The sequence below is a fragment of the Cladophialophora immunda genome, assembly GCF_000835495.1.
Source record: "Cladophialophora immunda strain CBS 83496 unplaced genomic scaffold supercont1.1, whole genome shotgun sequence".
In the NCBI taxonomy this organism is placed as follows: Eukaryota; Fungi; Ascomycota; class Eurotiomycetes; order Chaetothyriales; family Herpotrichiellaceae; genus Cladophialophora; species Cladophialophora immunda.
This window is the reverse complement of record NW_015622541.1, coordinates 799745-820964: the sequence shown is the minus strand read 5'-3', so window position 1 is coordinate 820964 and position 21220 is coordinate 799745. Positions and strand designations below refer to the sequence as shown.

Here is a 21220-nt window from a genome sequence, read left to right as displayed (position 1 = left end):
TACATACAGGAGCGATATTATGAATACCGGCCCCTGTCGATGGTCCGCTCGGAGTTCTAGATAACCAGTCTCAATCTTCAGATATGACTCTACCCCAAACTGCCATTAATTTGTTCTTGGTCCCCAAGGACTCCGAGTGGCCGAGTAATATCAACCCCGGACATTCCATTGGTTCTCAGACCCAGTCCACGGGCTTTACACCGCTAGAATATGGCCCATCCAACGCCATGCAATTCTAGACATAATACTCGGAGATGGGGATTTCTCCTCTCAAGTCACCTACTGCAATATATGCCATATGCCACGCTGAGCGAGAGCGGGAAACCAAGAAAACCAGGGATCCTGGACCCACCCTTTTTCCAGACACGAGTATCAATTTAATATTACGTGCCATCCCTTATCTCAACTGGACGCCCGCCCTTACCAATGACAGCTGATTCCTCCAAAGCACAGTCTCCGTCTATTGCCAGTCTAATACACTCCCCGACAATGTGCAGGTCTGGGAGAACGCTACCCCCCCTTCTGCCACCTTCAGCCGAATCAACAGATACTGCTTGGCTGCTAGAGCTACGATGAAGCCAGAGAGTGACGGGATTCCGCGCACAAATTCTCCTCCTCTGTCGGATCATCTTATCGACAAGAGCTCTGCAGCTACAATGGAACAATAACCAGACTTTTGCTGTGGAATCAACAAGGTGATCCACGGTGGGACGGATATGCTATTGCAAACTACGTCGACGTCGGCAACTTATCCATACCCGCCCAAGGAATTCAACTGGCCCTCGTTCTGCTTCCGCGCCGCGGCGGTCAGGGTCTCGAGCTGCTTCTGGAACTTCTTCATGATGCCGTTGACGTCCTGCAGGTCCTCGCGGCGCAGGTTGCGGTGCTGGCTGCGCGCCAGCAGGTACGCCGAGGAGACGATGTTGCGGATCTGGCGGCCGTTGACCTCGGCCTCGCTGCCGACCCAGCGGATCCACTCGCCGATGCCCTCGCCGTCGACCTTGCCCTCGGTGACGAGCTGGCTGAGGAAGATGTTGAAGATCTTGATCTTCTGGTCCTTGGACAGGTCGTTGTACCGGATCGCCAGGTGGATGCGCGACTGCACCGCGATGTCGAGCGACGTGATCCGGTTCGTCGTCAGGATCATGACCCCCTCGAAGTACTCGAGCACGCGGAGCAGGACTGGGTGTTTGCCTGTCAGCAAGGGTCGTTCTGTTGAACCTAGACGGATCATCACTTGCCTGAGACCAAGGCGTTCCTGTTCGGATCACCCATGACGAACCGAGATTCCAGAAAGACGTCGGCCTCGTCGCTGATGATGTGTCAGTTGGAGAGTGCTCCCCCAAATCGACCGTCTTACATCAAGAGAATTGCCTCCCACACCCCGGCAAGATAGAAGATCTGCTCCAGGCTCTTCTCTGCCTTTGACGCATCCAGGCCGATTTCAGCCACGGTGACGACCAAAAGTGGCTTGCCCGTGGCCTCTGCAATCGTCTCTGCCGTGAGCTATTCATCAGAGTTAGCCACAGCAGTGGAAAATCTTCACCCGCAAAGGAAATCCGATATTTGGCGAGGATCTTCTAACCAACTAGCCGGCAGCGGCAATGTTGATCTTGATGTCTGAAACCGGTCACAGCGGGCATTACTCACAGTCTTGCCAACTCCTGGAGGGCCTGGAAGTGGCTGTTAGTAAATTTGGTCGGTCGGAATCATGACATACTTCCTACCATGCAATAGTATAACCAGGTTTTTGCCCTTGCTTTCGATAATGTCATTCACCTGCGCCTGGCTTGTGTCCTTGCTGCTTTCGTGGTTTTCCACCAGTGCCTTGATCATCTTCTTGTCCTTTTCATCCAATTCCAGCTTGTCCTTGAAGGCGTTGGAGAGATCGGTCGGCACCGGCGTCGTGTTGTGCACTTTGAACTGAGCCCACATCTTCTGTTGGGTTGCATATCCCAGGACCCGCGGGGGGTACAGCAGACGCTGGTGCTCGTCTATATCAACGCCCTGCTCGTCGTGGGCTTGGCTGAAAGGCTCGACATCCGTCGGCTCGTACTTTCCAAGCAATGGAATGCCGGGGCCTACCAGTGCTATCAGCAATCACCTATTGACAGTCTCGGCCTTCAATACCAAACTGTAGATAGGCAGCAGCGTCGACGATATATCGTCCCTTGACCTGCAGACGAATGAAACTGGAATCAGCCACCTCCCATCACAACCAAGAACGAATGTTAGCATACCTTGAAAGTTTTGTGAATGAGAAACTCGGCGGCGAGTGACAGATCTGTATCGTCTTTCATAGACAGCGAGGGGGTTTTGCTCTCAGCATCCGCCTAATGACATTGCAAACGTTAGTACGATATCCGTCATCAAAAGACTGGGGGGTAGCTGGACTTTATCTCTTACACTGGCTCTGGCGAGGCTCCTTCGGCTGGAAAAGGCTTGCCCGTCGTATTCAAACATTTGCCTGGCTCCGGTTGTTTGACACAGTTCGAGAAACCATTTGCCCCTCTGCACGAGCTCGGCACGGAGGGATTCATCGAAGTTGCCCTTTTCGTCTCGGTAGAACTCCAAGGGATAGCAAAACAGGGAACTGATCTCCTTGGTGCCCCGGAATTTCTCAATGGGGAACTCGAAGGTGACTCTCACAATCTCCTTGCCGTTCCAGTCGTAGCCCCAGCATTCGATAGTCAGTCTCCGGTCCTCCCACGGATCGGGCGACGCCTTCACTTCAAAGACCTGAGGCAGGTTCATGAACGGTCTCGCCACGACCAAGGTGCCAGGTCGAAATAGGGTCCAGATGGTTTGGTAGGTGACGGTGTGGGACTCCAGATTGGAATCTCGCGTCTTGAAGTAGGACTCCAATTCGGTGCACGTCGATATGCACTCGAGGAGATTGTTCAGGTCTTTCCTCGCTGCTTGGACCCGAGGGCTCTCACTGTCGTCGTTTCGTCGACTGGTTTCAGAGAGCTCTTTCCAGTAGTGGACCACCGGCGCAAAGGGAGCTATCAGATTGATGGTGTTTCCTTCCCAGCTTTGGCCCGGGTACGAGTCTCCAATCACCTTTCTCAACAGGCCACGGAGCTCGCGAGACTCGACGTCTACCTCGGAGTACTTGAACTTCTTCTCGTCGGTGAGGTCCATCACTCGCCGGAACGTGAATGCCCTTTTGGACGACGGCGCTTTCCCTTCGAGCTCGTTCCACCGACCGATCTCCGTGTCTCTGCGGCCCCCGCTTCGGCCGTCCCATCTGCTCATCACATAGGCATACCTCGAAACTTCGGAAGGATCGGGGACCTAGTTGAGTCCACCATAAGTCACAGAAGATTATGCAGTTGGCCCTCAAGGGCCGTAATGAGACACAAGGACAAACCGGTTGTTCTTCAGCCTTGTCCTCCGACTTGGCAGGTACGGGTTTCCCATCTGTGGAATTGTCCGCGCGGCTGCTTCTCGGTGAGACAAAGTCCTGCCTGTCACTCTGTTTTCTTTGCGGTCGAGCCGGAGGTTCCTAGATAAAAAGAGTAATGGGCGTCAATCCGAGTTAGTTCTCCGGAAGGAGAGGGACCCCTCCAACCTTTTCGGCACTTTGCGAATCAACCAGGCTTTGCAGGTATTCAACTCGCTTCTCGAGCAGGCTGATGTATCTCTGCTCTAGCTCTTCCTTGCGATCCTGCGTGGCAGTTGCTTTTGGCCCTGTTGCTGGGGCTTCTGGCGCTGCAGTCGAGGCTGAGGGCGCGGCGACAGGAACCTTTATCGGTCATTACGAGCCTGATGGTCAAGGTTTGCGGCTTGAGGTACCTGGGCTGTCTTGCTGGATGTGTTTGGGGCCATTTCCCCTGGTCTGAAGTCATGGAATCAGAAATGAACAAATTTTCCCGACATGGCGCGTTCAAGGGCGCCGAGATACTTTGAAGTGACTCTTTAAGGTGTAGCGAGGCATGAGTCCCCCAAAAGGTTTCCAGAGGTCCACGACGAAGCCAGAAGGATTGCGTCTTCCTGCGCTGGACCGGCCGCCGTTAGGCTCGGCTTAAGCATTGCGACTCGATACGACGCCTGCTGCGCGTTCATGCGGCGTCTCGGCTGTCCTTGGGTGCTGAAACGAGCGTGCCATTGAGAGTGGGAGCTGCACCCTCGTTCGGGCTTTGACTAAAAAGAGCATCAATCCCAAAAGAGCCGGATGCATGAAGCCGGACTCACTCCGTCGAGTTTGGCTGCAGCGATGAAGAGGTGTGTACGTCAAAGCCACCTTTCTGGAGACCTTGCAGGATGGCCAATGGCCACGAAACACATCTCCTCTTTGCTGCCCACATCAAGGCGCCATCACCGCCCCTTGGGACTCTCATGCTTTACGACGCGCTTGGGCACCGTCGGTCTCCCGGAGAATGATGAGGCATCCAATGGTGCCCGAATCGGCCAGCCCAGGCTCATGGGCACAGCTGCATAAGATGAGGAATGTCTGGCAATGGCAGACGAAGATCGCCAGCTGTACCTATACAAAGCGCCATGCAGCCGGTGTAAATTGCATGTCCTTTGGTGTTCAGCAAGCATGAATGAGTATGGCACCGTTCGGCGTGTCTCCACGCCATCAAGACTGTCGGCCTCGAGGTTGAAACGCAGCTGGTTCCGACGGGGAAATCTGAACAACTCTGCAACGTGAGTCCTTGCCAATATGCCATGGTGATATGTATGCATGGGACTTATTCGATGTCCGACTCCGCCACAGCGAGAATTTGGATGCCGCTGCTGCAGTCTCGACAGGCGATGCGGCGTTCAAGCAGAGCCTTGATGCTCAACTTGATGCTCAACTCCTTGTTCAGGCCAAGGGCACAAAGGAGGAGGTCGAAATGCAGATAGAAGAGGCGAGGGCGGCGTATATGAGCTGGCTCGAGGGACGACAAACCGGCTCAAGGCGATATGGAACCGCTTTCCAGGTATTTATAACCCGGTTCTCTAACTTTCTCACAGCGTACTCGGGGATCGTGGAAGTGGTCAAAAATGCAAGTGCTCCATATGGCAATCTGGCATACGGAACGCTGTCGCTCCTCTTGATTGTGAATGACGACCCTCCTCTTGCGATTCTCAGTGCCCCAGGTTAACACGGTCAAGGTTGTGGTCAATAAGACGGGAAACGACGAGAAGATCGCAAAGGCACTGGCTGACTTGGAGTATTCTTTCCCGCGGTTGAATCTCCTCTCAGACATCTACCCAGAGCCGCAGATCGAGAAGCTAGTGGCCGAGGCATACAGAGATATGGTCGACTTCGCCAGAAAGGCTGTGTTGTACTATATAAGTGCACCCAGTAGGTGGCTGCTGTCTTCACCTGCGTCTCTGAGGCGCAAGACCACTGACTAGAAATCCCCAGCGAGATACCTCGCGGCCGGAGACCCGCAACAAGAGGTCGAGTTCAGAATGTCCATCGAAAGTCTTCGTCACAAACTTGTGGAAGTTAACCTCGAGAGCACCGTTCTGCTCCACCAGAGAGCTAAATATATTGAAGAGCAGAATGAAGCATTGCTGCGTGGAAACAGGGAACTCAAGCAACAAATGAGAGTCATAGAAGATCTCAATATGGATCTGCGATCACAGCTCGAGCGTGTGTCCCTCTCACTTCCGCCACGGTGTCTCTAGAGACTGACTGTCGTTTGGGGTTTTAGGACTGCGTCAGACCATCCACGAGGAACAGGTGCAAAGAGACCGGAAAGAATTTGCCAACTTCCGGGCATTGGTCAATGTCCCGGAGACAAGCGACCACACAGATATCCAATCCTGCAAGCGGACCCTCGGAGGAGCATTCCCTGTGCTGATGGGTGCGAAGCCTGGGAAGATCGCGCGGTGGTACTCGCAGTTGACCCCGGACGTATTGAACAACGAAGAATCTTACCGCGTTTGGTTGGAGAGCGACCGCTCCTGTTTGCTACTTTTGGGTGGCGCCAGCCTCATGGAGGGTCGAGCCAACATAAGTACGTGTTCGTGGCTGTCTCCAGCGACCATATATGTGGCAGAAGACCAGCTTTCCGAAAACCGACACGTGGCATTCCACTGCTGCCACCCGCAGATCCTCTCCGAAAAGTGCGGTGTCCACGAAGCTATCTTGAGCCTTATATGTCAAATAGTAGGGTGGAAGCCTGACATCCTGCGACAAAACTCGAGTTTCCTGTCTTTGGCACGAACAATCTCCTGGAAAGATGCTGGGGATGATGTTGTGAATGCAATGTTCAAGATGCTGAGCGACCTACTTACCGAACTCCGATCAGAAGAGCCGGTTTATATCATTTTGGATCGTGCGGACCAGTGTGATTATCGGCCTTTCCAGCTGGTGCAGAAACTGATGGAGGTGATTCGGAAAGCACGGAGCATAGTGAAGATGATGGTTGTGATGGATTCGGCGCACTGGGGAATCGATTCCTGGTTGTGTGACGGCTTGAAGGAAGACTCCGAGGGTTCCTTCGTAGGGAGATGGGATTGGGACCAACAGCAACTTGGATTCCAGGACCTAAGTAGTTTCCTCAACTAGCGGTTTTCCGGAGAGCTGGTTAGCAGAGCCGCAATAGCCGTTGCTCCTGCTTAGAGTTATAATGGGTCGCTTCCTCAACACCGCCTGACCATGTCCATCAAGTCTCAGCTAAAAACAAATTGTTGCCTTGCTCGGATTGTCCGGGGCGCCGGTTGGGTAGAGGTGCATTAGCCCCATGCACTCCCCCCCGAAAGACGAGGCAGGCCAGCACTCTGTCTCAAGGTCAGCTGAAAACTGTGCCCCAACTTCGCTTCGACATGACGTGCCGAGATTCTATATCTGAATACCGTGAAATATCTGCTGGTTAGCCTTGTTGAATTGAGAGCAACACTTCAATAGCACAAACCTTGGAACCGCGGAGCACACGAACAGATCGACCGCAGCGTCATGGGTAGCAAGCCAAACACAGGCGGCGAGGGTGTCGAAACGCCCGTGGAGGAAGAGGCACGCCTCTCACAAGAACTTGCGGAATTACAGAGGCCCCAAAGACTTCTGAAGCTGAAGGCGCAGATCGAAGCAGCCCGTAAAGGCAGTTCCATAAGCGATGAGCGTGCTCAACCTTGTTGCTTGACGATACTGAGAGCGGAAGAGAATACGCACAGCGAGACTCGAGCACAGCTGGACCAAAAGAGTCGGGAGTTGGACAATCTCCAAGTCGAATATTCCGGCAGAGGCAAAGAGCTTGTCGATATCAAATCGAAGTTGAAGCAAGTGGAGGACGAGTTGAAGGCAATGACTCAAGCCAGAGATAAAGAGAAGATTGCACATAATCAGACACAGGCTAGCTTGAAGGCAATGACTGATTCGAGAGATCAAGAGCGGACAGCACATGGCAAGACAACAGCCAGCCTGAAAGCCACGACTGGACAGAGAGATCAAGAACAGACTGCGCACAACCACACAAAAGCCACCTTGAGATCAGTGACTCAGTCGAGAGACAAAGAACAGGCAGCACACGAGCAGACCAAAGCCACCCTGCAAACCGTGACTGAATCCAGAGACCAAGAACGGACGGCACATACCGAGACAAAAGCCGCCTTGAAAGAAGTGACTGATTCGCGAGATCTGGAACACGCAGCGCATAACCGGACGAAGGTCGACTTGACGACAATGACAGCTTCCAGAGATGAAGAGCAGGCAGCACAACGACGGACACAAGCTGACTTGGACGCCATGACTGAATCAAGAGATGAAGCGCGGTCAAAGTGTCGCGAGCTAGCCGCCGACTTGAAATATGCGGAGGCAGATCTGAACGATGCAAGGGAAGAGAGGAAACATTGGGAGGAGCTGGCGACAAGTGCTGTCCCACCCCCAGTGCGAGACATCCGATTCCAGGATGGGTACCCCAAAGCCGCTGATGGCGGCTGGACCCTGCTGAACGATTCATACAAGATAAATCACAAAGGAGAGATTGCTGGTTACAGCAAGAAGGGGTGGGGGAGGAGATAGCAAGGAGAGAGTCCAGAGATTGCGAGAAAGACCGAGGCTCCGCTGGCCACAGGCTGGGGCTCATCGGCATTACGAGTCAAAAGCCGTTATTGCCCCCGGGCACTATTGGAGACCTCGCACAGTTGCGATAAGCCATATCCAGTGTTTCAATGTTCTGTAAGGTGGACTGTTTCGTCTCTGTTTATCGCCACAACGGAGGCTCCGGCTGAGTCGTCGAGCGTTGGGATCCATTGACGATTTGTCTCTCGTACCACTTGTGCTGGGGTTCGGAAGCTGCAATTGATGGAGCGGGACGTTTAGATAAAATTGATCGAATGATCGAATCCGAGTTGATATTGACAGCGAGGGTTTGTGATGAAGGAAGCTTTCCGATACAGGCTGAATGATCTGAGTCACGTGATCAGGCTGAGCGAGGCTGCACAAGGCTGCGCCTGACGGGCTCTCGTGCCTTGAACTAATACTGGCGACGCTCTGTTCTTGCCCTCTAGCATAGCTGTGAAGTTCAAGTTGGTGATTGTCATTAAATGTCATATCCACACGGGGTTATCCTGCAGATAACTACCCTGGTCAACTACAAACGTAAGAGTGCTGCCACTCTGCTGCACCCACGTTCGCCACGAAATCCCACCCTTTGAGTGTTGCTAAAGTTATCCCATTCTGACCCCAATGTCGAGTAGCAGCGTTCAACAATTCATGATTGCCAGATGCTTTTGCAGCATCTCACTCTCTCAGGTAACCACCAGAGATGAGAAGAAGCCCAGTAAAACCGCAATGGACGCCTGAAGAACGGCAAATACCAGCAGCATCTTCATCAGTCTCTTCCGCAAAAAGATGGAGATCGACGACCGTCACAATAGACCAGCTGGAGACGAGATTAGGAGGAATGGAGATGAAGAGAAGTGGCGTCAGCGAGCCAAGGTGCCAGGACGTCTGATCCTTCGATCACCGCTCAAGCCGAGAGGCCACTGTGAGCAGAAGGTTTAGAGACAATGAAAACAAATGCCCAATCTGACGATCAATCTTCCTGGTCCTCCGTCACGCATATTGAAGAACACGCCCCATCTCTCGTAAGCTATGCCTGATATCCGGGATAATTGTTACCAAATGAAGGTGGGGGGTGTTGGAACATTCCTCCTGGAGTGGTCTGACCACGACCATAGCCCCCGGCTGATGGAGGAACCTGGCCAAACGCAGATTGCGGGGATGCAGTATAAGGACTGGCAAGATGGCTCGAATCCCAAGCACCGCGTCCACCAGGACTTGGACCTTGAACTCGATCAGCCTTGTACGTGACAGCGGTGTTGTCTACCATACCTTGCGGGGTGATCGGTCCTGGACCTCCATATTGGGAGAAATACGGCGAGGCTGGATTATAACCACCGGGCGTGGAGGCAGAACCAATTGAGGTCTGCGGCGAATAGGTGTCAAATTGGCCAGTAGGAGGACGGTCCTTGCCCCACTGTTGGAGTTAGCCACCATCAGGAAGGAGTCAACGGTTGCCATCTGCTTGTGCTTACCGAGCATTTCAACGGCCGGCCGTTGACATTGTACCCCGACAATTGACAGATGGCCATTGCCGCATTCTCATGCGTATCCATTTTGATGAATGCGAAGCCTCGATCGGATTGAAATCGGGTTTCCACCACATAGCCAAAATTCTGGAACAAGGGAACGAGATCTGCTTGGGTCGTGTACGGCGTAAGATTGCCGACATAGCACGTCGTTTGCCAGGTGGGAGTCTGGTTGACGACCATTTCGTAGGACTGGATGCCTTGGGTCGGGAAGTGATGGTGCCCAAAGGGTGTTGTAGGCGTCATGCCCATCGCCGCCATGGCTTGTTGCTGGGAGATAGACGGCTGACCCTTCTGGTTCGCCCAGTTGCAACGAATGGCACGACTGCCGAGCCACTCTCCGTCCATGGATGCGAGAGCCTTCTCCGCATCAGGTCTTTCGCGAAAGGCGACGAATCCGTAGCCGCGAGATCGACCAGTCTTCATGTCCCACATCACACGAGCCTCGGAAACCGATCCAAAGGCAGAGAACGCCTGGAGCAGAACCTCGTCATTAACCTCGTTGCTCAGATCGCCGACAAAGATATGGAAATGATTTGAAGTGTCCTCCTTGTTCGAAGCGTTGGACTGGTAGGCCCAATTGACTCGGATCTCTGCTTGATGTACTCGTCGTCCGTTCAAGGTGGTCATGGCGCGTTCGGCAGCACCCGGGTCATCGTATTCGACAAAGCCATAGTTGAAGCCTTTCGAATTGAACTACAGTGCTTACATTAGTGGGAGCAAGATCAGCCTAGTCGGGGTGAACTCACATTCTTGTCTGGGATGATCTTGACGCTCACCACGTGGCCTGTAGTCTCGAAGATTTGTTTCAGAACGTCCTCGGTGACTCGAGGGTCGAGGCCGCCCACATAAAGCGCCCTCTTATTTGGTTCTGGTGCAGCTCTTCGAACGACACCCCCCGAGGTAGGCGACAGCGCAGATCCCGGGGTCACGGGGGTCGGGACCGTATTATTGTTTTGCGGAATGACAACCGGAGGCAGTGCTGGAGGTCCCATGCTGGTAGCAGTATGCCCATTGCTACCCTGAACGCCATCGTAGCCTGGGGCGCCCGCGGTCGAAGGTGGTGGTGGTGGTAGTGTCGCAGGAGGAATGTTTTCCGTCATGTTGAGCAAAGGAGACTGGCTGACAACTCCAAAGGATCAAGAGATAAAAAAGTGCGCACCAGGCGAAAATGACTCGAACAGGCACAGAAGATTGCAGGTTCGGTAGGGTAGATCAATAGAAGCTCGTCAAGGTGCTTTTTGAAATTTTGGCGGTTGAGTACCTGGGTACGAAGATTGCGGGGAGTGTAATGGCGACAAGTGGGTCGTGGGCAGGTAAAGGAAATTTCGCTTGGAAAACGTCGAGACAAATTCGCTATCAAGGTGACAAGCCAACCAAGTCCAGTAGAGCAGCGCGACAGAGTCGAAGGAGAGGAGACGGAAGGAGGAGAGGAAGGACTCGAATGCGTGATAGGTAAGATGGCCGCGAAAGAGGTCGCGCCGAGACGAGTGTCAGGCGGCTGGAGGGAGTAACTGCAGATGTTTGACAGTGGTAGTAGTGTATGTAGTAGCAGTAGAACGGGGGGGGAAGAGCAGAGCAACGCAGCGCAGCACACACACAGAAAAGTAATGTAGCTGATGGGACTGAGAGAGACGATAGGAAAAGGAGAGATAAGAAATCGCTCGAGGTCTTTTCCCAACGCCCAACTTGCAATGCACAAATGCCAATCGACGACTAGAAGGAAGAACGACGACAAGTAATGGAAGAGGAGATGGAAGAAAGGATACTTGGGATGAGATAGGTTGAAGGATAGAGGAGATGGGAAGAGATGCGAGGAAAGAATAAGATTCATCCGCGGTGGCGTAGCTCGACCCGAGTCGGCAGTGAGCTAGGCTGCCTACTGCTGACTGGTGTCAGTGAGGGAGGGAGTGGCCGTTGGGGTGACTGCTCACTGCCCAGGAGGGGTGGCCCTCTCGGGTTTAGGCTTCACGGGCTGGACGGTGGCTGCAGGTCCTCCCAGTTTAGGCGTCGATTTACCTTCCCGCTTAGGACCCAAAAGGGTCTCGAGGCCCTGTTTGGGGCTCCCTCGCCTGTGGGCTGCGGAGGCCCTTTTCCGAAGGGACCACCTCGTGCACCTCCAAAGTCGCGACTGGCGCTGACCCACGGCCCAGATCAACTTCTTCTGGCTCCATCATCCCATTCGCAGAAGAAACAACAGGAAAACGTTTGCACTCAAGACAGTACTCACGCACATTTCTTGACATGGACTCCTCCGTTTGACAGAGAATGGCGACTCCTCGTTTCGCACTCCGCTGAATGCGCGCCTCCTCTGCGTACAAACCTTCCTCCCGCTCCTCCCTGCTCCCTATTTCGAAGTCGCTGTGCTGTTCGTCATGGCGACTACCAAACCCCCCTACGACCCAGTAAAGACGGTCGAGGGCATGTTTATGGGCTCAGTGACCCGCATTGCCTACGCCGTGAAAGATCCCTTGAACTACGCGCAGTCCACAAAAGCGGTGCTCGCCGAAACCGCCAAAAAGTTCCAGGACGCCTTGGATGACTGCGAGGTCCAGATCCTCGAAGCGAAATGGTACCTCGAACGCCAATTGGCCTTGAACAAGACCCGACGTGAGACAAAAGCAAGAGAAGACAGTGCAGCAAGCGCGAAAAGGAAACGCGACGAGTCCAAGGAAGCACAAGAGACGGCGCAAATCGCGGACGGCGAAAATGCTCCCAAGCGCGTCAAGACACAAGAGCCTGAGAGTCCGGTGCAGCCGCAGCCAAAGGCCCAACAGCCTTCTCCAGCGCAGAAGCCAGCTCCTCCGCCGACGGTCGCGGCAAATACCAATGCGGCGCATTCCCTTGCTGGGTCAGCAGAGAAGAACCCCACACCGAAACCGCCAGATAAACCCAAAGTCTCCGTGACTACAGATATCAAGTCATCGCAACCAGCTGTCGTACCAGCTTCTAGGCCTCAGGAGAAGCCACCCGAGACAGCGCAGCCACCCGAGAGTACAATGACACAGACAACCACGGAGGAGTTTCCCAAGCCGACTCCGCAAGACACTCCAGCCGAGGCCAACGAGGCTTTCAACTTTGAATCCATGTTTGGAGAACCATCAGCAGACATGATGGACGGGTCCAACAACGACATGAATTTCGACCTTGACAATCTCGGTGACGGATTTGGAGCTGACCCTTCGAATCTCAACATGCAACACGACGCTTCTCTGAGCTCTCTTCTGCCCGGCCTCGAATCATACGCAAACCAGGCCGGCGCTGATGCGAATTTTGGCATGCCTGGGTCTACAGTAAACGGACTACCTCCCACTAACGCGACCTTCTCAAGTGGTATTGGAGGATCGATGGGCGCCGACAATAACATTAACAACACCCAATTTCAACACCAGCAGCCAGCCAATGTCAGTGTTAATGACTTTGGCTTACCAGCCTTGGGTCCTAATGAGTTCGACGATTTCCTGAATGCCAACGCCATGAACTTTGACGAGAATGTCGCGCTAGGCAATGACAATATAAACAATTTGGATAACATGGAGAACATGGAATTCGATTTTGAAAGCATGTTCAAATGAGGAAAGCTGTCGCATTTAAGCGGGACTCGGACCTGAAATCGTACCGAAACAAAACTTATGGGTACTTGAGATGGCTATGTCAATGGGCTTCTAAGTCGTGGTTTCTCGCTGCCTGGGTTAAAGGTGGGCATCTGTACAACATGCTGGTTTGATGACTGCGCGCCTCTCTTCCGAAGGCGCAGGTGTGGATCTGCCGTATCAGTGAAGGGAACCTGGTGTTTTTTGTCTGCTTGGTGTTACAAGAGAGCTTCAGAGCTGCGGTTCGTCGACTATGCGACTCGGGCTGTACCTTGGATGCGACTATTGATGGTCCTGATGCTGCCTTGACCTTGAGCGACCGGGTTATGGCTATGGCTGTAACCGTCATGCTTTTTAGTATTCTTCAAAGATACCCAGGATAGGGCTTGTTTAAGTCAGGAGTTTGATAGCGGTGCAAGGAAGAAGCAACGGAGTAGTCATGCACCTAAACCAGTTCAGATTCAGAAATTCGCCTCTGATCATCATTATGAAGGTGATACAAACGCAAACATGATGGATATCTAGCTCCATTTCGAGTCGAATGGATGCACCACCAAGAAGAGAAGGGGTCGCACCACTGGTCGTCTGCCGTTGCTTGTCTCCTCCGTGGCCCAAAGCTGCCCTTTGCGCCCTTCGAAGGCGAAGCGACGAGTGCTGTGAGAAAGCTTTTGGGGCATCGCATGCCATGAAAAGCACGAACGCTGCATATCGATCCATCAACCACGGTCATAACATCCAACAAAAAGCGGACCGAGTTACCCTGCCCATATGAGGCATCACTTCTCCATACATGTACCGAACCCCCAGCACAAGCTCGAATCGGAATTAATCCACCTTGCCCTTCCTCCCGGAATCGTCACCATTGGCCAAGTCCTTCTCGTCCAGCGTCGAGTCGCTCTGGGCCATGGAGGAGCCGGGGGCGCCGAAATGCACCGAGAAGTCGACCTCGCCGACCAGCTCGCGGACCTTTGCGAGCACGGCGACCATCTCCTGCATGATGAGGATGCTCGCGATCTCCAGGACGGCAAAGGCCGCGTAGCACGGCTCGTTGATGTGTTGGATGCTGAGGATGCCCGGGTCGATGGCGGCGAGCTGGTCGGCAATGTCGATCGGGCGCGCCACGGTGATGTACGGCGGCAGGGGCTGCGAGTTTGTGATGCTGGCCGAGACCAGGCACAGGGTCGAGGTGAGCGCGTGCGAGGTGATGCGCGACTTGGCCGTGATGCGCTTGAAGTCCCTCAGCCACTCCGACTCCTCGCCCTCGCATGAGAAGGCGTTGCTCGAGTACGCCGTTAGCGCCATGTAGTTGAAGAGCGACTGCATGTGCACGATCAATTCGTCGTAGGTCTCCTTGGGGAATTTCCCGCCGAACGTCGGTTCGTACTTGAGGAACTGGCTGTGTTCGCGCAGCCGGTTCAACATGACGATCAGCTTGTCAAACACCTTGCGGCGCGCCTTTCCCAGCCTGCGCAAGGGGTCGTTTTTCTTGTCGATCGCGAGGCCGGGGCTTGTGCGAAGGCGGATTTCGACGGTGGAATGCATGCACGAGTAGTAGTTGGCCATCAGGTACAGAGTTGCGCCGAGGTCTTTGCGGAGGGTTGCGTGCGTGGTGATCGGGTATGGGAAGTAGGTCCAGAAAAACGCGACAGCGAGGCCTGCCACGACGCTGACCAGACGATATGGAGCGAGGAGGTAAACATGGTAGAATTGCTGTCCGTTACTGCTGAGCACCTTCGTGCCGACCTTCTTATCTTGAAGCTCGTAGCCGATGATTAAAATGGTGGTGACAATTGAGATGACGGCTGTGATCAGCTGTTTCGGGTGTTTGAGTATCACATAAACGCCGCACACGAAGACCAGATAGGTCAGCGGAATGATGGCTGCGGGTTTCTGGTCGCCCATATACCACACCGTAATCGAAATGACCATCGAAATGGCAGTGCCCAGGATACGGAGAATGAATCCTTGAACGCCCGCTCCAGCGTGCGCACCCATGCTGATAGCGACCATGATGACGGCCCAGATTCCACGTTGAGCCAGGTAAAATGAATGGGTTTGGCGCATGTAGCCGATGATTGCCAGGCTGATACTCGCAGTTGCGGCCCTGAAGCCAAAATGCGAAGCATCAGAGGCCAGGAACTTTGGGATAGACCTTAGGTGATTCGTCACCCGCTGGTACAGGTTCGTTGGCGGTAGATGTTCTGGGTCCTTGTGTTTTTGGAGAGAGTCTCCTACCCATATATAGATGCCCGATGCCGGTCCATCCTGAAGCCCTTCGCTAGCGTCCATCTGCTTGAACGCATTCTGCAGCAACTTGCGAATCCGTCTCCATCCAGGGAAGATCAGCTTGTTCTTTCTCATGCTGCCGTCTTGCACCTTCGAATCTGCGAAGAGGACGAAATCCAGCACAGCGTGGCAAATCGCGAACAGGAGATACTCGAGATAGAGGATCAGATACAGCTGTTGGTGGTTCTGTTTCTGTCGAACCGCCTCCTGGATAGAGCTCGCCTGTTCGAAGTTGTATTGAGAGGATGTATCTTCCCAAAATTTCGAGGGTACTTCTATACCCTTTTTCTCGCACCATTTTCGCATGGTCTCTTGCCGGTGCTTTTGGAAAATCGCCATTTGCTCCTTCAAGTGTTGGGCGAAGGCAGGATCTCCAGGGACTGGAGATGCCTGTGCAGTTGTCTCGATATCTTTCTTGGGAGTCTTTGGCCGAGGTGTGAGTTCCAGCACATAGGCAACATGGGTCAGACCGTCCACCAGGGTCGTCTTCATTTTCCAGAATGGAATGCGTGACATGACGACAACTTCATGCCATTCTTCGGCCTCGAGTCGTCTGATAGCTTCGATAGCATCCAAATCCGAAATCAGGTTTTCCCCCTCAGCTTTGTGGCGTTTCACGGATTGAAGGATGTCTACAAAGGTTGACAACCCTGCGACAGGAAGGAGGATGTTCTGCAATCGTTCCCAAATCCGACCGAAGTCTTCCGGTTGCAGTTTGCCCCATCCGATCTCTTTCTTAGCAAAGCCGATTTCGAGCTTCAACTGGCCGAACAACTGAGTGGCTTTTTGGATGGTTACTTTCAAGTTCTGAGCGGCTTCTTCGGCAGCCTTCATCGACACTCGCGCCTCAGGATTCTCATGGAGCGGCAAGGGGTTGCCATTCTCGTCCAGAAGCCCAGGGCTGCCGGTTTGAGAAGTAGTAATACCGTGCAGATACGCGGTATGGATGGAAAGGGAGGCTTTCATCAAATTGAGAACGCCGGCAATTTGTTTTTTGGCGATCAGCCTCGAGGAAAACGGAATGACGAAAAGTGAAACAGCAGTAGCCAAAGCATATCCGGTCAGAAACACCTTCAGCAGCCGTTTCACAAAACTTATACCAGCTGTCATATTCGGGAACGTCGGAGTGTAGGTGGAAGCGACAACCACGAAAATGGAGAATTGAATGGATACAATGAAGAGCTGGGGACGCGCTGCCCGCATCGTATTCGCGACCCATAGCCAGAAGAACAGCCAGACACAGGCTGTGACATTAGCTGCTGAACTGTATTGCAGACTCTGTTTACTACCAGAGGAGCCAGTGGTCGTAGAGTTGGGTCTTTGGGCTCCGTGTTGACGCGCTGCAACGGCGCATTGTATCGATAGCAGGGAAACGGCGGCAGCAAAGCAGACCGTGATGATGGATATTATCATGGACTGGACAAATTTTGCCCGCGGAAGAATTGGAAGAGACAAAAAAGACGTGATTGCAATCAGATATCCCAAGGTCGAGTATTGTTTGGCCCAAGCATCACTCTGATAACTGGGAATATGAGCGACTACTACCTAGAAAGAGGTTCTGAGACTTACGCTGCGAGGGCAATCGCTGGAGGTAACCCTCCCCTGTCATTGTTTAGCTGTGAAGGGGCGACGATGAGAGATAGCTTACTTGAGCATCAGTAGAAGCGTGGGAACATCAAGATTCAATTTTGTCCGTATTTTCTTGAAGAGACCGGGTTTGGGCTGCGCGGCTTCGACGCCAGCGCCGACATCACGAGCCATGTCTGTGGCAGCCTTGCTGTCTTCCTCGGGGGCCGTCGTGTCTGAGTGTCTGTTGTCAACTTCCGACATTGCTGCTGCTGTTCCGAAGACGAAAAGAGGAGAATACAGGGCCAAACGCGGACAGGGGACAAAGTACCCAGTAGTCAACGTTTACATATGGGATTCCGACCACCGAGGGCCGTTCTCAGCAAGGTGAAATGGAGGTTTGCTATGACTCAGCGAGACCCAGTGGTATATGCCTGTGGCGCTTGCCAATTCAAGGTTAAGGGGGACTCGGGCCTGAGGTTGGCTGTGAAATGGATATATAACCCCCAAAAAAGACGTGGCTTTGCTCAACAAGGCCAAACCGGCAGCAGAACACATGCGCCTGCTGGAGATAACACACGCTCCACCAGGTCAAGCGACGACTGAAAACCTGTGCTTCGATGGCACGGAAGATGAGCCGGGGCGTCGAAGGGCTTTTACCCAGAACGATCTTGATAGACGGATCGTGCTTCACTCAAGCTCTGCATTGGCGGAATTGGCGGCTGGCAATGCTTAGCAGACTGCTTAGTGATACGATCGACGGGGCTGGCAAATCGGCGATGCTTGAGTCCGGAAACAAAGCGAGGAGAGAAATCGGGCGCCTTGTTTCGGTTGATATGGAGAGAGGCGCAGGGGGTAGCGTGGCAGCCCAGCTGGGTTGGAGTTTGATATTCACGTGACATTGATCTGCGCAGCCTCGGGTATATGCTCCTCCGAACCACCTTCTGAACAATTTTCGGAATCAATCGAGAAGCCCGTTGTTGTTGCTTCCCACGATCAGCAATCTGCGATCAGCGCAGCTTTCGTGCCCAACTCGTTGAACATGGCACCTTCCAGGGCTCCCAGTGCGCTGCTATTGCATTCGCTGAGATCGTTAGCGATTGAGGTGCCATCATCCAGAGCTGCTCTCCGAACTTTCGCAACCACAAGCTCGACTCGTCAAGAAACCGAAGTCCAAAAGCCTTCCTATTATCACCACCCTGACCCATCGACCGTCTACGTTCCCCGACTTGAGCGGAAGCTTTTGAGGGCCGGCCAGTTTCCAGTCGGGTCTCGAAGACGACGCGCAGCCCTCGCGCAATCTCCTGGCATTCCCTTTGATGAATTGCCCTACCAATGCTTCCAAGAAGCCCGCCAAATCCTGATTGCCGACCGAGCAGAGAAGCTCAAAAAGATAGAAACTGAGAGAGCTCGCATTGCTCGTCTCCGGGATGTCGACCCGAGCACATTCCCGGGAGGAGAACTATACAAACAGCGGAGATTGAACAGCATGCTTGCGGAGCTGGAAAGGCTCAAGATTTTGGCTGATATCAATGATCCTAATGTCAAGAGGAGGTTTGAGGATGGAAAAGGTGCGCGTGCATGCCGAGAGTTGTCCTTCACTTGCTAACAATACCAGGTGACCTGAGCAAACCCATCTATAGGCACCTGGCCGAGCGAAAATGGCGAGAATACCCACGGAAAGTCCTCGTTCAACGGATCGAACAGATGAATGTGGTGCCAGATGTCATTCCTAACGTGGATCCTGCTCTGGATGTCAAGATTGTGTTTGGCAACAGAATTGTACAACCGGGCGAGTTTGTGGAGTCACACATCAGCGAAGCCCCCTGCCGTCTTACTTTACAATCCTATGAGAGAGGCGAGAAGATGGTGACCATTGCCGTTGTTGACCCCGACGTGCCAAATATAGCGACAGACTCCTTTGACTCTCGATGCCACTATCTGGCATGCAACATCACCATCTCACCAACGCAGCCATCGGTAGATCTCGCGACTCTGTCCCCAGCTTCCCAGATCCTTCTACCATGGTTGCCCCCTTACGCGCACAAGGGCAGCCCATATCATCGATTGTCCATCATCATATTACAACAAAAAGACAACATCCCGATTGATCTTGAGGTCGCCAAGAAAAAGATTCAGCGGGATGGATTTACAGTCCGCAGCGTGATGAGTCGTCATATGCTCAGTCCCATCAGTGCTTCGTTGTTCCGGACACAGTGGGACGATAGCACGGCTGCCGTTATGCAGAGAGCTGGTATTGAGGGTGCGGATGTCGAGCTCAAGAGGAAGAAGGTTGAACCTCTGCCGTATCAAAGGCGCGACACGTCCAGGATGAGGGGATGAAATAGCTGAGCTCTGCTCTCATAAGCACCTGCTGTACAATATCAACACTGATTTTGCCGACTCTCATAGAGCCTCGCGTGTCTTTTGGACCTCTTGGCAATTGTCTGGCTTCTTTTGCTCATGTCTAGCATCCTCAAGTCGGGTGGGTGTCTTCCAAGGTGACCTCTCCTTCCACGTGTGCATGCGATCTATCGCCATAAACGGCAACTGGTTGTAATTGCGGTTTGCGGAAAGATGTCCAATTGAAATATCCGTCGCCAACATATAGAGTCTTGCCCGTAATCAAAGCCATGGGCACCGGGCCATAAAATCGAGAATCTCTGCTGTAGGACAGATTGTCTCCGGCTACCCACACGTGGCCCTCTGGAACTTGTATCATGACAGGCTCCTCGCGTACCGCATCGCCTCCATATAAACCCGGGATGGGAGCTCCGCCCACCGTGGGAGATAGAGGAGGGTCGCGAAGGACGTAGTCCCCGGGCATGCCAATAACACGCTTGCAGGCTACGCCGCGAAGGAAGATAGGGCTCTCAAAGACTATAACGTCTCCCACTTTAATATCCTTTCCTCGCTTGTGCCTTCGAGAATAGATGTTGTATGAGAGGCTGCTTGGCATGGACGGGTACATGGAAGGACCTTGAGAGGGCTTTTGGCCATATGCAACTCAGCGAAGACTCGGGCAAATGTGAAGAGATTCTCGGAGGGAGGGAGTCCACCAACATACAGCGCATGTGATCCAATGATGTGCCACCAAGGCCCATGATGAATATGCTGCAACACATGTGATTCCGATTGTGATCACTTTAGCCATAAACGGTCGCTGTGTGCTAGCTGGCGCACGGGCGAAAACGCGCCTCAGCATCGACATTTTTCGCCTGAGGTTGGAAGGGACTTTTGTCACCTAGAGAGCGACATTGTTTGCATGGAGATTCACACCAATGGCGTGATCACTGTTGAGCTCACGCAACGACGGAGGTGAGCTGAGGGTTACGGGTGGGAGGCACTGTGAGCGAAAGCTTCCAGATGATTTGCGCAGTTTGGGGGCGGCAAGGTGCAGCTTCGTGGTTGCCAAGCGATCGCCCGCATCTTGACCAAAGAACATCGACGGGCACGGCTCTCCGAGTACCTCGTAAAGATGCCATCCTCCCGCCATCCTTCCGCTACGTAAACTGCCTGAAGTCCCAAGGCACGCTCTGGGGGCCTCACATACCCCGTCCCATGCTCAATCCTTCGCCCCGTTCCCAATCTTTTGTCTTCTTTACGTACCATGCCTTTATTATTGTCATCTTGTCCCCTGGTGTCTCCCGTACCCGAACAAAAACTTGAGCCGTCTTGCCGAAAGAACCTCTACTACCTCGCCTTCCCAACCACCGCGGCAAAGTGCCGGGTGGTGCCAGCACGGTAGCATTGTCACCTTCGGACCGCTCACATCCACAAGCTCGCGGGGCCCCCAAGCTCCAACAGAGGAAAACCAGGCACATGTCCGTTCTTGGTCGACTCGGCTCCTCCCGAACTCATTCGACAGCCGATAAAGCCCACCGCGAGGGGGGCTTCCACTCTGTATCGTGTACTCGGTACTCCATATTATCACGGGCCACGATTCCACATTTAGCGAGATCATGATAGCCAATTCGCGCTCAATGACACCTTCCTGAAAATGCAACGTTGGCAGGTTCAACGGGGGCCTCCGGTGTTTGGGCTCAAATCAGTCCCCGAAGTCAATAGCTCTCCTGATTACAGCTGTCCTCCTCGTATCTTCCTCTCGACCTGCAAAAGCATATTTTGAATAGGCGAAATAGCCTCTGATAACCGGGCATGCATGCACCCATATCAATGAGCAGTTCCAATCCAACACCTTGCAGGAGTGGATGCAGATATTCGCAATGAAACCTGGTCAA

The 21220-nt window shown here is 53.3% G+C and overlaps 8 protein-coding genes across 10 annotated transcripts; 4 read left to right on the top strand and 4 right to left on the bottom strand.

The window, feature by feature from the left end:
• Positions 1-720: 720 nt before the first annotated feature.
• Positions 721-3831, bottom strand: PV07_00240 (uncharacterized protein; the record flags this gene model as incomplete). Its single annotated transcript, XM_016386673.1, has 11 exons — positions 721-1182; positions 1242-1312; positions 1361-1506; positions 1651-1673; positions 1728-2081; positions 2131-2176; positions 2241-2333; positions 2407-3297; positions 3374-3508; positions 3575-3748; positions 3799-3831. 11 exons carry the CDS (start codon positions 3829-3831, stop codon positions 749-751), a joined length of 2400 nt encoding a protein of 799 aa, XP_016253601.1. The 3' UTR covers positions 721-748.
• A 656-nt stretch (positions 3832-4487) lies between these two features.
• PV07_00239 (uncharacterized protein) lies at positions 4488-6593 on the top strand. The gene is made up of 5 exons (XM_016386672.1): positions 4488-4653; positions 4724-5051; positions 5107-5299; positions 5363-5593; positions 5655-6593. Exons 1-5 carry the CDS (start codon positions 4547-4549, stop codon positions 6512-6514), a joined length of 1719 nt encoding a protein of 572 aa, XP_016253600.1. The 5' UTR covers positions 4488-4546; the 3' UTR covers positions 6515-6593.
• A 180-nt stretch (positions 6594-6773) lies between these two features.
• Positions 6774-8272, top strand: PV07_00238 (uncharacterized protein). The gene has a single exon (XM_016386671.1). It carries the CDS (start codon positions 6902-6904, stop codon positions 7961-7963), a length of 1062 nt encoding a protein of 353 aa, XP_016253599.1. The 5' UTR covers positions 6774-6901; the 3' UTR covers positions 7964-8272.
• Positions 8273-8361: 89 nt separating this feature from the next.
• Positions 8362-11334, bottom strand: PV07_00237. 2 transcript variants are annotated; one of them, XM_016386670.1, is made up of 4 exons: positions 10284-11334; positions 9481-10230; positions 9278-9422; positions 8362-9229 (listed from the first exon to the last, which is right to left on the bottom strand). In XM_016386670.1, the coding sequence occupies exons 1-4, from the start codon at positions 10635-10637 to the stop codon at positions 9036-9038; spliced, it is 1443 nt and encodes a 480-aa protein (XP_016253598.1). In that variant the 5' UTR covers positions 10638-11334; the 3' UTR covers positions 8362-9035. The 2 variants fall into 2 exon arrangements, with proteins under 2 accessions (XP_016253598.1, XP_016253597.1); XM_016386669.1 differs by having other exon boundaries at positions 8362-9422.
• A 353-nt stretch (positions 11335-11687) lies between these two features.
• Positions 11688-13634, top strand: PV07_00236 (uncharacterized protein). Its single transcript, XM_016386668.1, has one exon. It carries the CDS (start codon positions 11910-11912, stop codon positions 13107-13109), a length of 1200 nt encoding a protein of 399 aa, XP_016253596.1. The 5' UTR covers positions 11688-11909; the 3' UTR covers positions 13110-13634.
• On the bottom strand, positions 13600-17797 carry PV07_00235. 2 transcript variants are annotated; one of them, XM_016386667.1, is made up of 4 exons: positions 17311-17797; positions 17062-17215; positions 16983-17015; positions 13600-16935 (listed from the first exon to the last, which is right to left on the bottom strand). In XM_016386667.1, exons 2-4 carry the CDS (start codon positions 17172-17174, stop codon positions 13953-13955), a joined length of 3129 nt encoding a protein of 1042 aa, XP_016253595.1. In that variant the 5' UTR covers positions 17175-17215; positions 17311-17797; the 3' UTR covers positions 13600-13952. The 2 variants fall into 2 exon arrangements, with proteins under 2 accessions (XP_016253595.1, XP_016253594.1); XM_016386666.1 differs by having other exon boundaries at positions 17062-17797.
• Positions 17798-17970: 173 nt separating this feature from the next.
• Positions 17971-19637, top strand: PV07_00234 (uncharacterized protein). Its single transcript, XM_016386665.1, has 2 exons — positions 17971-18550; positions 18598-19637. The coding sequence occupies exons 1-2, from the start codon at positions 18022-18024 to the stop codon at positions 19320-19322; spliced, it is 1254 nt and encodes a 417-aa protein (XP_016253593.1). The 5' UTR covers positions 17971-18021; the 3' UTR covers positions 19323-19637.
• PV07_00233 (signal peptidase I) lies at positions 18769-20323 on the bottom strand. The gene is made up of 2 exons (XM_016386664.1): positions 20047-20323; positions 18769-19968 (listed from the first exon to the last, which is right to left on the bottom strand). Exons 1-2 carry the CDS (start codon positions 20188-20190, stop codon positions 19456-19458), a joined length of 657 nt encoding a protein of 218 aa, XP_016253592.1. The 5' UTR covers positions 20191-20323; the 3' UTR covers positions 18769-19455.
• Positions 20324-21220: the final 897 nt, after the last annotated feature.